Source organism: Gossypium raimondii, chromosome 9, assembly GCF_025698545.1.
Source record: "Gossypium raimondii isolate GPD5lz chromosome 9, ASM2569854v1, whole genome shotgun sequence".
Lineage (NCBI taxonomy): Eukaryota > Viridiplantae > Streptophyta > Magnoliopsida > Malvales > Malvaceae > Gossypium > Gossypium raimondii.
In genome coordinates this window covers 48,172,565-48,188,344 of record NC_068573.1, presented here as the reverse complement: position 1 = coordinate 48,188,344, position 15,780 = coordinate 48,172,565, and the positions used below count along the sequence as shown (strand labels likewise).

General features: G+C 30.7%; 2 protein-coding genes and 1 long non-coding RNA gene across 6 annotated transcripts; 2 read left to right on the top strand and 1 right to left on the bottom strand.

The window, feature by feature from the left end:
* Positions 1-55: 55 nt before the first annotated feature.
* On the bottom strand, positions 56-3,463 carry LOC105800600 (uncharacterized). 3 transcript variants are annotated; one of them, XM_012631812.2, is made up of 11 exons: positions 3,254-3,463; positions 3,063-3,170; positions 2,918-2,975; positions 2,773-2,819; positions 2,560-2,688; positions 2,361-2,486; positions 2,094-2,228; positions 1,980-2,013; positions 1,838-1,887; positions 1,617-1,677; positions 56-1,523 (listed from the first exon to the last, which is right to left on the bottom strand). In XM_012631812.2, exons 1-11 carry the CDS (start codon positions 3,338-3,340, stop codon positions 1,432-1,434), a joined length of 927 nt encoding a protein of 308 aa, XP_012487266.1. In that variant the 5' UTR covers positions 3,341-3,463; the 3' UTR covers positions 56-1,431. The 3 variants fall into 3 exon arrangements, with proteins under 3 accessions (XP_012487266.1, XP_012487264.1, XP_012487265.1); XM_012631810.2 differs by having other exon boundaries at positions 2,773-2,834; positions 3,254-3,457; XM_012631811.2 differs by having other exon boundaries at positions 1,838-1,878; positions 2,773-2,834; positions 3,254-3,455.
* Positions 3,464-4,557: 1,094 nt separating this feature from the next.
* LOC128032798 (uncharacterized) lies at positions 4,558-7,387 on the top strand. 2 transcript variants are annotated; one of them, XR_008189125.1, is made up of 2 exons: positions 4,558-5,223; positions 6,032-7,387. It is a non-coding gene; the product is annotated as an uncharacterized LOC128032798 (long non-coding RNA). The 2 variants fall into 2 exon arrangements; XR_008189126.1 differs by having other exon boundaries at positions 4,558-5,298.
* Positions 7,388-12,899: 5,512 nt separating this feature from the next.
* Positions 12,900-15,370, top strand: LOC105800598 (protein PSK SIMULATOR 1). The gene has a single exon (XM_012631807.2). The coding sequence runs from the start codon at positions 13,134-13,136 to the stop codon at positions 14,931-14,933; it is 1,800 nt and encodes a 599-aa protein (XP_012487261.1). The 5' UTR covers positions 12,900-13,133; the 3' UTR covers positions 14,934-15,370.
* Positions 15,371-15,780: the final 410 nt, after the last annotated feature.

Genomic DNA, 15,780 nt, shown 5'->3' with positions numbered 1-15,780 from the left:
GGTGCCGACTTGTTTTGTTTTTTTCCTTTTAGGTTTGTTATTGGATATGGTTTGGATGGTCGTCAGCATAGAAGAAAGACATGGGCAACATTAATATAAACAATCATATAGATTCGGAAAATTCTTGTTCAACAATAATATAGAAATGATATTTTAAGAATCAATATTTCAATTATTAATATTTTTTGACTTGATTTTGGAACTTGTAATCATTTATTTATTAATTTGTTTTTATCGATGTATGGTTTCACTCTGACTCAATAATTTATTGGATAGTTTTTCTTCATGATTAATTTTTTCCCTGATGTACAAAGCATCAGTTCAAATATCTTATTTTAAAAAAATTAAATAGTGTGTACTATGTTAATAATCTTAATTAGAAAATAAATATTTTATATTTTATATTTTTACTTAATTATTTAATATTTAATATTTGTTGAGATTTTCTCTCATATATTCATTGTCATCATTATCAGTTAATATTTTAATCGAGTATAAACATGATGCAAATTTGTTAAATTTAATATAAATAATTTATAATAAATATTAAGTGATTTAATTAAATTATATTTTCTAAAATTAAAATGATATTATAATTTCATAAAAATTGAAATGATCATTGAAAATCTATAAAGTTTGGGTAAGGCCTACAAAGACCACAGCACATGGGGTTTGGGGGTACTTTGGGCAAAATCCAGCTTGCAGCATTGATTTGTCAGAATCATAATTAAAATCTCTTCCGCAGATCACAATCAAAATGGACCCCTGTTTCAGCGCTTCGATTATAACCCTTCACCACCTAATCTCTCACCCACATATAATGGGATACTTCAAATCACACAGTTATTCACATTTTCATGGTCTAGAAGTAACTCGGCTCAACAGCTATTGCAATGTATGCAGTCAAATTCCAGAAGAAACTATGATAGCTAATGGGTTTGTTCGATCCTGTTCTAGTATTGATGATGAACTTATTATTATTGGTTTTCTACTATTTCATGTTAAGAGACTAGTAGAAGATAATGTTGAAATATACCTTGCTCAATAGTTGTATCCAGTGCATTCACTCTAATTATCCTGCTTTGTCAATTTAGCTGCTGAAATCAATTTCAAAATCCTTTCTTAGTCATCCTAATTGATATTAATATATTTTATGTTCGATTTGAAATATGAACTTAAAATTTTATTGAAGCTTGATTGTATTTGTAAATGATTAATAGTTTATATTTTATATAATTTTTTATTATTAAAGACAATATAATATATATTTTTAATATTTACATATTATTATATGTTTAATTTTATATTAAATAAATTATGTCATATATAAAAATAAAATAAATTACAAAAGGAATAAAGCTTGAGCTATTAAATTTCAGTCGGCCTCTTTCAATTATTCCTACCCATACCCATAAATAAACTCATTGGATACTAAATGAAAGATGAAGGGCCGGGACAACAAGAAATTACACAAACCATTTCATGAGCTTGCAGTCTAAATGTTTGTCTTAGTTCTACCAAACCTGACAAAACAAGGGAATCATATTTTGAAAATTTCCATGTAAATTTGAGTTCAAACATTGAATCAAATGAAATCTCAGGATACCAAAAATTACCAGCATTGTTCTGATAATCCAATGGCTTTTGTTTCAACCAAGGTTGATGCAGTCCTTGCTTCTGAAAATAACACAAATAGCATAGTCAGGGGGACAGAAAAAAATGAATACCTCGGGTTTGGGTATCAACGTCGAATACGTGTATTTATCCCTATTTTCATAATTAAATATATATTAGATATATGTGTTAAATTAGTTAAAACAAGAAGTAAAGAATGGACCTTTGCAGGATTTCGTAGCTTTTCTTTTTTGGGTATTATTCCTTCAAAACCTCCAAATGAAAACATGAATATGTATATATAAAAAATTAACAATTAATTCTTAAAAAAATAACAAATTTGGCTCATTGATTGAGTACCATACCAGCATTTCCAAGCCATGGACTTGGTTGTTGCTCCTACATAAAGCAAAATACCACAATCAAGCACATACATACATACAATCATACATACATACATACATACATACATACATTACCTTGGAAGAGCCTAATTTTCTAAGCTTCCTATATGCAGCTGATTTAGACATCCTTCCATTGCCATCTTGATAGCCTGGGAGGCAATGGAACTGCAAAGGTTGTAAGGGAATTGATGTAGTTGTCTGCAAACTCGCCTGAAAACCCGACTCCATCAATCAACGCATCGAAATTAAACAATGCGAAGGAAAATGATTCAAAAAATCAACATAAGAAAAACATGAATGATTTCAGCAACTGTATGTATATAACATGATTTACATGCATACCAGCTGAGGGTTCTTTTCGTACGGCAGTTTACGATCAATTAGAGGTGCTTCAATGCTTGCTGGAGGTAACTTTCCGGCCAGACAACCTAGTTTAACCTTTTTATTCTTCATTTTCAACTTCCATAGCTGGTATGTAAGAGATTGGAACATCAAGCGACAGATCATATACACTGAAATTTTGGCAACAAATTAGAGTTACCTGTAGGAATTGAAGATGAACTGAATCATCACCATAATGTTCAAGGAAAGCTTGGCGATTTTTGTTTGCCACTTCCTCCATTACATCCTGGTACAATGTTCTGTCTCCATTGGCATGTTTCTTCTTTTTCTGAACAATAAAAGTAAAACAATGCATGTTTAAAAGTGTTTGTTGATGTTTTTATTACAAGGTTTAAATGAAAAGAAGCAATACCATTGCAGGGGACTGTAGCTTATGTTTTTGCTTTGCTTCTTCATTACCTGAGAAACAAATAACTGTCGCAAGGGTCATTATTTTATAATTGATCACAATTGAGTCATGTTCGAGACTGTAATTTAAATCGCCGATCGCAATTTACCGGAATTTGATTGATCGTTCGAAGGTTTTTGGTTCAGCCATGGTCGACGTTCTTGTTGCTGCAAAAATAAAATAAAATATTGCGGTAAATAATGTCACTAATAATTTAAAACAATAAAAATAAAAGGGATAACAAAGAAAGCTACAATTTTTCTGGGTTGAAGTTTTTTAGTTGATTTATGATTTGTTCCATTTTCATCATTCAAGCATTGAGCTCCTATGGGTTCTTCTGGCATAAAAATGGATGAAGTAGCCTGCATGAAATTTTCATGTAAAAATCAACATAAATATGAAATAATAATTGTTAAAAAATTCAAGCTATGGGGAATGTAAGTACCGATGGGAAATCTGTATGAAATAAATCATCACAAAATAAATGATTAATGAGAGCTTCATAGGTGGTGGTGTTGGTTACTTCCTCCATTAGCAAATTTTCAGATATTCACAAAGATAATTGAAGCTAAATTTGATTTTTTAATTTGGAGATTTTGGGAATTATTTATTTATTTTATGTGCCATTGGAGGAATATAGTACCACTTTCATTGTTGATACATGTCCAGCTGTGGGTGAAATATTTGTGGTCACAACTATTGTGCTTGGGTACTATCATCAACGGAAAAATTAGATAAAAAAAAGAGATGAAGAATATTTATTTGTTGGGAAATGGAAAAGTTTGATTACTTTAGAAACTTTGACATATATTATATGGGTTTAATTGTTTGATGAAAAATGATTTTGGAAAATAAAATTATATTTTTCATTGCCCAATTATCTCACGGAATATATAATTGGGCTGGGAGTATGGGACTTGGGTTTGTTTTTCCTTTTGGGCTTTATGTCCTTTTCTAGTTATATCAAATAGATGATAAAATATAATGATTTCATGTAACTTGGGTTTGTTTTTCCTTTTGGGCTTTATGTCCTTTTCTAGTTATATCAAATAGATGATAAAATATAATGATTTCATGTAAAATTATTTTAATTTTTAGATTATCTAAGTGGATCTCTCATATATATATGATTGAAATAAAAGATTAAACCAATCTATCAATTGATTTTAATGGTCAATGTGGTTAAAATGAAAATTATTAATGAAAGAGCTCAATTAAAAATTTTTTATTTTAAATGCATAATTTTCTCTCTTTACGTGGAATTTAGTAAAAGTATAATTTCAATTGTATTGTTGCTTTGATTTGGGATTGGACATTTCAAAAAGTGATTTCTTCAACCATCAACTTTAAAATTTACCATCAAATAATCCCTATTTTAACGCATGTCCAAACCAAAGAACAAAAATGATAAATTGAAAATAGACATTATGATTCTTGTCACTGCAGTAGAATTGTTTATGAACAAATTGAATCAATTTATAAGTGCAACCTTTCAGATCAAGAGTGATTTACTATATCATAAGACGAGATCAAAAAATAAGTTGACACTGCATACTATTTTTATAAGAAATCCTTGAATCAGTAACTATCAAGCAAATAACCTCTCTTTGCATAATCTACTAATCATTATGTGGTATGTGTAAACGTCTTAGGCCACTGAGTGAGAGTTTACAAAATAATTCTTTTGCACCTTAGATATAGCCAGCTTTGCACCAGCCATCTATTAGAATTGTATAAGAGATGATATTGAGTTGCAACCGAAAAACTTTCATTCCCACTTCGATTTCACCATTGTTGCATAAATTATCCAACAATATCGATTTCCCCTTCCAGACGTTGAATCCTCACTTTTAGCTTCTATGTGGGTTTCCCCCAATTCGGTGAGCCCACCACCAAACATTAGTTTGGTTGGCTGTAATGGTATTACAGCCTGAATCCATTCCAGCTCTATTACGGGAAAACGTTGAATAGGCATTCCCTTCCTTCACCAGTGAATAGCCATTCCATTCCACGGGAGTAAATTTTTTTTCTTCCCATTTTCATTTTTTGCCCTCAGCTTCATCTTCTCCTTTCCTTTCCATCTCTGCGTTTCCCTTTTTTTCCTTCTTATTTCCCCATCTGCTGCTACTGTAGGAATGCTGAGAGATTACCTTCTTTCTTTTTCATTTTTAGCCTCATTTTTCATCATCCTCCTTTCTGCAGTTTCAACTACAGCCTCTACGTTCATTACCTTCTCCATTTATAAAGCCCTGAACACCATTGCCCCTCACCAATTTTTTCAATCTTTTCCTCGTAGCAATCGAGAGCGTAGAAATTTCCCAATTAAGGGCAAAATCTTCAGCAAGGAAAAAAATTCAGACTTAATTGAAGAACACATTACATTCTGGTTTTGATTTCAAAGCGATTCAAGATAAGGTTTCCCTTCATTTAAGACCTTGGCATCGTTCATTTCAGTTCTGGGTTCGAGCAGTTGATATTTATGGGCTATAAGTTCTCTTCTTTATCTTCTTCTTCCTTTGATTCTTCTTCTTGTTGTTAATTTGATAGTTTTACATTGTTGGGTAATTGTTGAAATGATAGGTGTTTCAACTTCGAGTAAGTTTTGTGAAGGATCCACAAAAGCAATAAGCAATGTGGGATTTATTATTGGTGACTATTGTTGATTGAATTCAATGTCTAATTTGAAAATTTACTTATATTATTGGCACGATACTTCTTTATGCAAATAACTTCGTTATATTTTGGGATTTTCTGAGAGTTCCTATGTTTCCTGCTTGTTTGCTTTCTCTTTTCAAGTGCGTGGTTCTTTGTGTTATTTTTTAATAGTCTAAAACTTTCACGGAACTGCCAAGATACTCGTACTGTCATGGGAAGTTTTGATAATGATAAATTTTATGTTGTTATTGAGGAATAAATGTAGGCTTTTGCAAGTGATTGATAATTCAAGTAAATTTTTACATGAATCTTTAGGCAGAGCAATCCATCTTTCATTGGTAATTAGGTGAAGCCTGTTTAAACCTATGTTTGTTGCTTCAAAATTGGTTACTTTTCTGAGCTGCATGTTGGTTCACCATTTAGTATCTGCCGCATTTTGTTAAATTTTGGATTTTCTGCTTAGTGTTCATATGATGTTCTTGTCTACATGCCCCAGAATTGATTATTTGCTTGATAGTTTATACCATGGTTTCATTAAGACTGAAGACACTTTCGTCCTTGTATACAGATGATGTTGATGTTCCTCAGGTGCAACACTATCGGCTTTTTCTGAAAGAACATGTTGTTTTTAAGGAGGTATTGTATTCTTGAATGTGTCTTAATGAAATGATGGAGGTTTAGACTTGGAAGAAATTTAGATCAGGAAGAAAATCCAGGAACTTTTAGAAAGAGTTCATTTTATGATATTTGATTTTTATAGGCTATTCCAATTAAAAATCGCCTCGCCCTGTCAAAGATACACCAGACATACAGAGTTCATTTTCTTTCTATAAGTATTATCATAGGGATATAATTATTAAGGTTCCAAATGCTTTCATCCTTGTTCCTTGCTGTGGCATCTTTAAACACTATTTGTGCTAATTCTTTTACTGAAAGTTGTTTCCCCTCCTTATATCTATAGATGAGGTTTTTCCATAATTAATTTTGTAGGAATTATTTGTTGCATTTTTTTCATTATTTATTGCATGAGGTTAATGGCTTGCTTGAGTTTTTCCAAGGTTCTTGGTAGTTATATCAATTTTTGGTAATTATTTCTGGTTTGAAGCTGGTTATATATTATTGGATCATGGTGATCATTATATGTGTGCTTTGACTAATCAAATCTTGGTGGTAATACATTCCACGCTGTGTGTAAGTAGGAATTTTTGTTCATTTCATCAAACCTAGGTGAAATTTGTAAATTATGAGCCCCAACTCTTTTGCAAGTGAGCTGTAAATTTGTCATTGATGTTCTTTTGTATCATTAAATTTCTATAATTTCAGGAATGATGGATTTCACAAGGTAAGTTTTTTATTAAATTTTTGCTTATGTGCCAAGAGTCAAGAGTGGCTCAGATGCCTTGATCAATGGCTGAGCCATAATAATGGTCTCTATACTGTGATGGTATACTGAAAGTGTGACTTCCAAGAACAAGTTCTATTTACTGCATTATTTTCAGGTACTTTGGATTATAAAAGAATTAGACAAATGTGGTTGCTCTTTCAGAAGCGTAAGAGTGTGATTCAGATGCACCAAAGGAAAATTTACGATGAGGAATGTCTGAAGATTGATAACAGTGAAAAGTATACTTTGAATAGGCAGTTATTCGAATCAATATCAAAGTCTCTCAATGAAGCTGAAACGAAGGAAGAGATTGATGGCGTGGATACAAAGTAGACTTTGAATAAAGCTGTTATCTGGGTTCAACATAATCTGCACCATCTACGATTTATGTTATTTGGATTCGTTCCATTGTAGGTGTTGAGTAGGGTATGTATGATGTATCTAGTGTAGGTTTATTCAATATTTTTGAGATTTTTATGTACAAAATTCTTAAAAGATCCATGTTTCAATGTTAATAATACTATATGCTATTTGCTCAAAGCTCCGTAGTAGAACCACTAGTCCATCTCTCTAGCATGTTATAATTTTGAGAAATAAAATATTGGTATTGTTATTGTTTTATTTTGTATTATCCAAAGTTTTAATATTTTTCTATTTTTAATGAATTTCTGATAATTTTGTTGAAATATAATTGCAAGTTTTATAATTGATTGGACATAATATATTCCTCATATAGATATTATGCAAAGGTATTCCTTCGAATAAATTCTATTTGTATCGTAATAATAAAGTCATGAAGACTTGACTAGTAAATTTGTTATAAAACCTTTTAAATTTTATGAAATTATAAATTAATATAATGATAAAATTATAATTTGATCTCTTATAAATTAATTATTCATTTTAACCCTTAAAATAACTTTTAACTTTTCCTCTGCTTTTAGCACATTAAATTGTAATGCGTTTAAAAATGATAAAGTAGATTATATATTATTTTAATAATATTATGTATTATAATTTTTAAATTTATATAATAATTATATTAAGAATGTTATAAATTGTATATTATTTTATTAAATTATATTTAATAATAATTATGTTAAAATATGATTAAATTATTTATTATTATTTTAATAAAATATATTTAACAATAATTTTATTAAAATTTAATAACAATAACAATAATCATCTACCTAAAAAAATTCTGCTAAGGGTATTCTAGTCATTTTAATTTTTTTCCTTATGCTATTACAATATCATTTCATTAAACCAAACACAAAAATACTATTACAGTTATATTTCATTCCATTCAACCAAACAATTGAATGCAGCTCTATTCCATTACAGCGAACCAAACATTTAATGTGTGAGAGACCAAAATTTGAACATTTAAGTAATTTCATCATTATCCCTGGGGTTTTGTTTGTTTGTTCTGCTAAATTTGCTTATTTAGCGAAATCAAGACACTGATCTATTTTCTCTTCAAAATTAAGTATTTATATTTGGATTTTAAGATATTATCCTGAATTTTTTTTTTTAATTTTGAGGTGGAAGTGAAGGCAGCCATAGTAATGACGGTAAAAGAAGCTGAAGATAAATTCTGACGATATTATTTCTAAATTTTAAAAGTTAATTTTTTAAAATTATGATTAAATTGATATAATATGTAAAGATTAAAGGCTAAATTTATTATTGTATTTATCTAGGGGTGAGTGTTCGATTGAATCGAGTGAAAAATTTTTGATTTTATCATCCTAACTCGATTTGAAATTTTTTGAACCGAATCGAGTGAAATTGTTCGAGTTAACTTAAAAAAGTAAACATGTCAAATTAAAATATTGTTACAGCATGACTAATCATATGTTAGAGCACATAAATTTGAAGTCATGTATATTTGAAATTTTTAAAGCAAAAAAAAAAAGATACTTTAGTATGATAAACTTAAATCATTAATTAACTTATTTAGGTCTCAAAATTATTATTTTAGAATAAATTTAAAATTTAACTTTCTTCATATATTCTTTAGATTTTTTAAAATATAAATTTTGAAATTTTATAAATATTTTAAATTTTAAAATTATTTTAAATTTCTGAAAATTTTTATGTAATTTTTGTTGAGAGAGAGACCAATTTGAGCATTTTCAAAATCGATAAGGACTAAAGGAGTATTTACACCAATCTATTATTCGAATTGTAAAGTTCAACTCAAAACTCGAATTACTTATAAGTCAATTCGATTAACTCAAAATAAATTTTTTTTAAAATTTTTTTGAATCGAATCGAGTTTTACTTACTCGTAGTAGACATGGCACACCACGTGACAGAATTTGGTAATTTCGTCAGTCACGCCAGTTTTTAACAATACAAATGAATGAAAATTTTAACTACAAGGACCAATTTACTCTTTAATCTAACATGTAGGGACTAAATTATCTAATTTTTTAATAAAAGGAACTAAGTATAATTTAACTTCTAATACAATTTTAGGGATGGAAAAATGTATTCATCAACGAAAAGTAAACACCATTGAATTTTGATTGATTGCTAAAATGGGGTCTACAATTTGATGAGTTTTGATTATTGTGGGACTCTAAATTCTTCAACGATTTCAATTTCGTTCAAAATAGTTCACTCAAAAACGACCCTCAAATAATAATTTAAGCAATTAATTTAGTCAAAAAAAGACTAACTTCATAGATAATCCAATCTTTCAAAAGAAGGACTGAAAAGCAAAACCATCTCCATCCATGAAAGTGACCCTCACCATATCAATTTTTTGTACCTAAATGAAAAGTTTTTAAATATTCCTTACATATATATAAGAAAAGAGAGTCCTAATCCAAATACAAACTTACAGGTGAAAAGAGAGAGTATACGTAATGTATCTTCTCCACTAGATTTTGTTCTTTTCTTTGCTTTTGGTTAAAGAAAGGTCCCCCATTTATTGCATTTTTGGTACAAGTGAAAGATTCACCTTTCAATTTCGTACATCTTAATTCAAGAGTACGTTAGAGTTCGTAAATGTCACCTATTAAAGATGATCATATGAATAAATTGAATGAAAGTTATGATACCATTGAATTTAATTTCGGATTTTAAATTTCAATACTTTAAAGTTATCGTACGATTCAAATTAAATTCGGGATTTTCATGCAAATTTAATTGAGCAGTAAATTAAATGATTCGAATTTGCAATTTTATGAAAGAAGAAAGAGTATAAGGACCACATGTGCTACCAAGCAAGTTGAAATAATAGATAAAAGGCTATAAAGGTAAGGGACACAATGAAAAATAAAATAAAATTAGGTCTGAACATATAAAAATTTATATAACATGATGAACCACATGTGATGGCCTGATGATTAAGGATGTTTATCGCCCCAGATGTGATTTGGATTCGAGTCGCATTTGTTGTTCAAGTTTTGTCATATTATTTTAATTCACTAATTCATCAAAAAAAATTATAAAAAAATATAACACGATTATAATACGAAAATAGGATGCAAATACATGAATTATCGAATTTATAATTAAAGTGAAGGAAAGTGGTCCTATTTCTTCAAATTAATGTTCTTGTTGGGGACCCCTAGTAACAATTCCCAAGAAAGTACATACAGAAAATAAACACCAGCAGCCTCTAGCTGTACATTCTTTTATTTTTTTTCAAAAGGATAAAATAATATTTAGTCCTTTAATTTAATAATTTTATCAAATTTAATCCCTAAATTTTTATCTATGTTAGTCATGGAACTTGATAGTTTTTTCCAATTTGGTCCATAAACTTAGATTACCTTAAGGTATGACAAGGTGGCATTCTATGTCATCACTTGTATTTTTACTTTTTTTAGATTTTATATAAAATCTTGGGTAAACTACATTAGTAATCACCCAATTATGATTTTTTTTCTTTTTTAGTCACCCAACTATGAAAAGTTACAAAATGGTCAACTCAACTATTCAATTTTGTCTTTTTTCGTCACCCAACTATCTTGGATTTTAGGGTTCTATTTTTACATTAGCCAACTAGTGACAAAAAAGACACAATTTGAATAGTTAGATGACCATTTTGTAGCTTTTCATAATTGAGTGGCTAAAAAATAAATTTACTAATAATTGGTTGGCCATTTCGTAACTTTTCATAGTTAGATGACAAAAAAAGAAAAACAACTTACCCTAAATTTTTATAATTTGTGCCACATTATTACACCTTAATTGAAACCAAGTTTAAAAATCAAAATGGAAAAAGTTACTAAATTTCAAAACTAAAAAACTTCAGGTACCAAATTAAAAAATAATGATCAAATTTAATGTTGCTTCATCCTTTTTCAAAAGGAAAAAGAAAATGATTCAGCTGCAAAAAAGCAGCATGATTCTGAAGTTTAAGGCCATCCCACTTTCATAAATCACTAGTCTAATTAGCTAGGCATATAATAGTGGAAGAAACATGGCAAGTCTTTCTTTATTATTTTGCTTAATTTATGTCCCCAACATCAAAAATTCTGTCAGCCTGTCCCTTTGTAAATGGAGAATATAAAAAATGGAAGGACTCAATTTTAAATATAATAATTACATATATTTTCTTAATATTTATTAAACATGAAGTGATACTATTTTGTTAGGTTGGCTAACCCATGTGGCTAGTTTTTGTTGTCCTAAGTATACAAATAAGCTAACAACTCCCACTATTGGTTAGCTTTTGACAATTTTCCCCCTCACGATTATTTTTTTTCATTTTTTTAGATTATTCCCAAAATTCTAATCATTGTCCTTTACTAGAAGCTATAATTTGAAAAAGTGCACTTCATTTAAGTGCTTTTTTTTAAAAAAATATGAATTACCAAGGACATAAATTAAGGTCCTTTCATTAAACAATTACCTTAATTTTTCTTCTTTTCCATTTGCATGGGATTATAATATGATAACAAAGAAAAAGATAAGATGGGAAAAGTAGGGTTCTCTTTTTGTGTTTTTATCAAAAAGTTGGCTTGAATATCAATAGAAGAGATTACTTTAAAATTCTATCAGTTTTTCTTTTTAAACCAATCATTAATTTACTGATAAAATTGATGTTTACATCGTTAAATATGTATCGATAAAAGATAATTTTCATACTATTTACTAATCGAGTTAAAACTCAATCGGCCACGCAATAAAAACTTTATGATAAGAGGAGAAGATAAACACCTAAATCTTCCAACAAGTGGACAATTTCGTAGTTTTCTTTAACCCGATAATCAAAACATATACCTTTGACATGAAATTCATGATTTTGTAAGTAAAATAGAGCTTTGGGATTTTTAATTTTTATTTATTGGAGAATGTTTTAGATGAACAAATAAATTGCTTTTGGGGTTCATATTATTTTAAAACCCTAACTAACCTTGAATGACAAATCTAATGCACTTCCCTTTCGATATGTGGCTACATCCATGCATTTATGCTCTTGGCTCTATGCATGAAATTGAGTTAAATAAAATTATGGCCAACTACTTTTTGGATGTGTTGGTTTGGGTGTACTTTGCTTCACTTTTTTTAACCCTTTAAAAATTCGATCTAATTTATTTGTTTACTTTAAAAAGTATATATAAATTCAATTTCATATGAAACACTCATTAATTCCTTAACTTTTAGGTGGGTATTATCAACCAAACTATGCAAAAATGAATGATAGTCTTAAAGTATGAATATCATTTTCTTCGTCTCATTTATTAGGAAAAAATGAAAATTATAGAAAAGAGGTTAAACAATGATTAAATTAACTTTATCACATGATTTTTTTATATCTCTATAGCTCAATACCTCGTTTTTCTATTTGGAAAAAACACATTTAACTATAAGCATTTATTATTAATTAATAATTTGGTTCACATTTGTCTTAAAACTCAACTCATGTGATTCAAACTGAATCATTCTAATTATAAAAATGAACACGAAAAATGATTAAAATAAAGAAGAAATAATGTAATTAAAAATTAAAACTTATGACATAATGGACTTACTAAACCCATTTATAAATTTGAAAAAGAGGGGAAAAAAAAAACAAAAAAAAAAAACCAACTGCAAACATAAGGAATACTTCCAAAACTCACAGACCGCATTCAAATACAACCCACCATCTTGTCTTTTCAAATGAACTGAAAGAACTGTCTTAAATTCTTTTGCTTCAGTTCTCGTTGCTTAGGGAAATATAAATATCCCATTTTGATTTCTTAATGAAATTCGTTCCTTTAAGCTGTTGAAAACCCCAAAGGCATAAGCTTTATTACAGCAGCTTCAACTTCCAGCAATGGTAGCAGAAACTTGGATACTTAAAATTGGGAACCAGGTAAGTTCCAATCTCAAACATGCCCTTCTACTCGAACCTTCTTCTAAAAAAAAGAAAAACACCCAACACAACCAAACATCCAAAAAACCTCAAACTGTTGGAATCTTGTCTTTTGAAGTAGCCAATGTCATGTCCAAAACTGTTCACTTCCATAAATCCTTGTCTGAACCCGAGATCTCGAAGCTCAAATCCGAGATCTTAAAATCCCAAGGCATTTCAAATTTAGTTTCAGCCGATGAAAGTTATCTTCTTTCACTTGCTTTAGCTGAAAAGCTAGATGAATTAACCAAGGTTGCCAATGTTGTGTCTAGACTAGGCAAGAAATGTAATGAACCAGCTTTGCAAGGTTTCGAACATGTTTTTGGGGATATCTTGAATGGGGTTATTGATGTTAGGGAATTAGGACTTTTAGTTAAAGATATGGAAGGGATGGTTAGGAAATTAGAAAGGTATGTTAATTTGACTGCTAAGTTGTATAATGAAATGGAGGTTTTGAATGAATTAGAACATGGTACTAAGAAGTTTCAAGCTAACCCACATGAGGAAAGTAAGAGAGCTTTTGAACAAAAATTGATTTGGCAAAGACAAGATGTTAGGCATCTTAAGGATGTTTCGCTTTGGAACCAAACATTTGATAAGGTTGTTGAATTGTTGGCTAGGACTGTTTGTACTATTTTTGCTAGGATTCTTGTTGTGTTTGGGGAATCTGCTTTGGGAAAAGATGGGGTTTCCGGGAGGGTTAATGGACGGTTTTCCGATCGAGTCGAAGTTGTTTCTAGGCAGTTGAAAGGGGTTCTTAGTAAGAGTAGTAGTGTTGGGAGTAGTCAACTTGGGAATGTAGAGAGAAGTGTGGCGGAGAAAAGGGGAGTGAGTTTGAAGCATCGAGGGATCGATTCACGGAAGGGTGAAATCAGGTTGTTTCGGATGGAGGATTCCGGTTTTCCTTGTGGGACTAGTCCCGGGAGACTTTTGAGCAATTGTCTTAGTTTGGGTAGTTCAGCTTCGAGGTACGATGATGGTGATGATCGGATCGTTGATCATGATGATCGAAGTAGTCAGATTTCGGGTTGTTGTAGTGTTGCGAATGATGGGGTGAAGAGAGAGCGGCCGAATCGTTCTCCTCCCTTTTGTTTGCCTCGACTAAATGATCGTTTGAATGGTGATCACAGGCAATCAAGTTGTGGAGTGTTGAGTAATGCACAATTTGGTCCTAAAAGTAGGTTAGCTCTATATGCTTCACCCTCCACCGTGGGAGGTTCGGCTCTTGCCTTGCATTATGCTAATGTAATAATTGTGATCGAGAAATTACTGCACTACCCTCATTTGGTCGGCGAAGAAGCTCGAGACGATTTGTATCAAATGTTGCCAACAAGTTTGAGACTGTCTCTAAGGAATAATCTCAAGTCCTATGTCAAGAATTTGGCAATATATGATGCTCCATTGGCTCACGATTGGAAAGAAACTCTTGATGGGATATTAAGTTGGCTTGCCCCACTGGCACATAACATGATCCGGTGGCAAAGCGAGCGGAATTTCGAGCAGCAGCAAATTGTTGCTCGGACTAATGTTCTTCTTCTCCAGACATTGTATTTTGCTGATAGGGAAAAGACTGAAGCAGCCATCTGTGAGCTTCTTGTTGGGTTGAATTACATATGTCGGTATGAGCATCAACAAAACGCGTTGTTGGATTGTGCAAGCAGTTTCGATTTCGAGGACTGTGTGGAGTGGCAATTGCAATGTGAAAATTCTTATCTTAATTAGTTTACATTGTTCAAATTATCAATACATGTAGAGGCATGTAGGGTACTTTTTTGTGATCCTTATAGTCATGAGAAAAGACGGATGAAGGTTCAACAAGATACTTACACAACAAAAAGGCGCTCGTAACCGAAGCCTGAAGTTGATTAATGCATTTACTTTCGAAGGTACGGGATGTCTTTTCTTTCCAAATTACGAAAATTTCGATTAATTTAGAAAGAAAAGAAGTATTTCCCTCCTCTGTGAGTTGTGTACATGTTTTTCCTGTTCATTTTTACTAGTTTCTTAAGGCTACCTGTGCCTTTGTTATATTGTAGGTCGATAATGCAGTGATTTACAATTCTTTTCGATTGTACTTGGGTATATTGATGCATTCCCCATTGTGACGACTAATGGTGTATTACTAATGTTTTTAGTCGATATTAGATATTTCCTCTGTATTCGTGGTTGCTAGACTTAAGATTTGCACTCGAATCAGCATTCGAGTCAATGGCACAAAAGGCTTTTACATCAACTATAAAATGGTGGTTTCTGAAAAGAAACATCACGTTAGCATGCTGTTCCCTTAAAGTAAGGAAGGAAGCATGAAAGTGTCTGCAGCATGCATAAAGAATAGCATCATTGGTTTTAAGCACTCCTTGACATTATTATGCTTTATTTATATATACACATATACATATATGATATTTTCATGGCTTTCTTCTACTTGATGCCTTAAAATTTCATGAAGGCTGTGCAATGCATATTAACTGAATTATATAAAAAGTTGGCATTTCTCATTTCAAGTGTCTTATTTTTTGCTCTTTTTTGAGGGCATTCACCTATTAGTTATCTTGGGGTGGGGGCCTTG

Bases quoted from the DNA above. Each gene is read 5' to 3' on its own strand.
- LOC105800600 (XM_012631810.2), bottom strand. From the start codon at position 3,340: ATGGAGGAAGTAACCAACACCACCACCTATGAAGCTCTCATTAATCAT. The intron at 3,171-3,253 runs GTACTTACATTC...AATTTCATGCAG, and splicing joins TTCATACAGATTTCCCATCG to GCTACTTCATCCATTTTTAT. The intron at 2,229-2,360 runs GTATGCATGTAA...TCGGGTTTTCAG, and splicing joins ACGAAAAGAACCCTCAGCTG to GCGAGTTTGCAGACAACTAC.
- LOC105800598 (XM_012631807.2), top strand. From the start codon at position 13,134: ATGGTAGCAGAAACTTGGATACTTAAAATTGGGAACCAGGTAAGTTCC.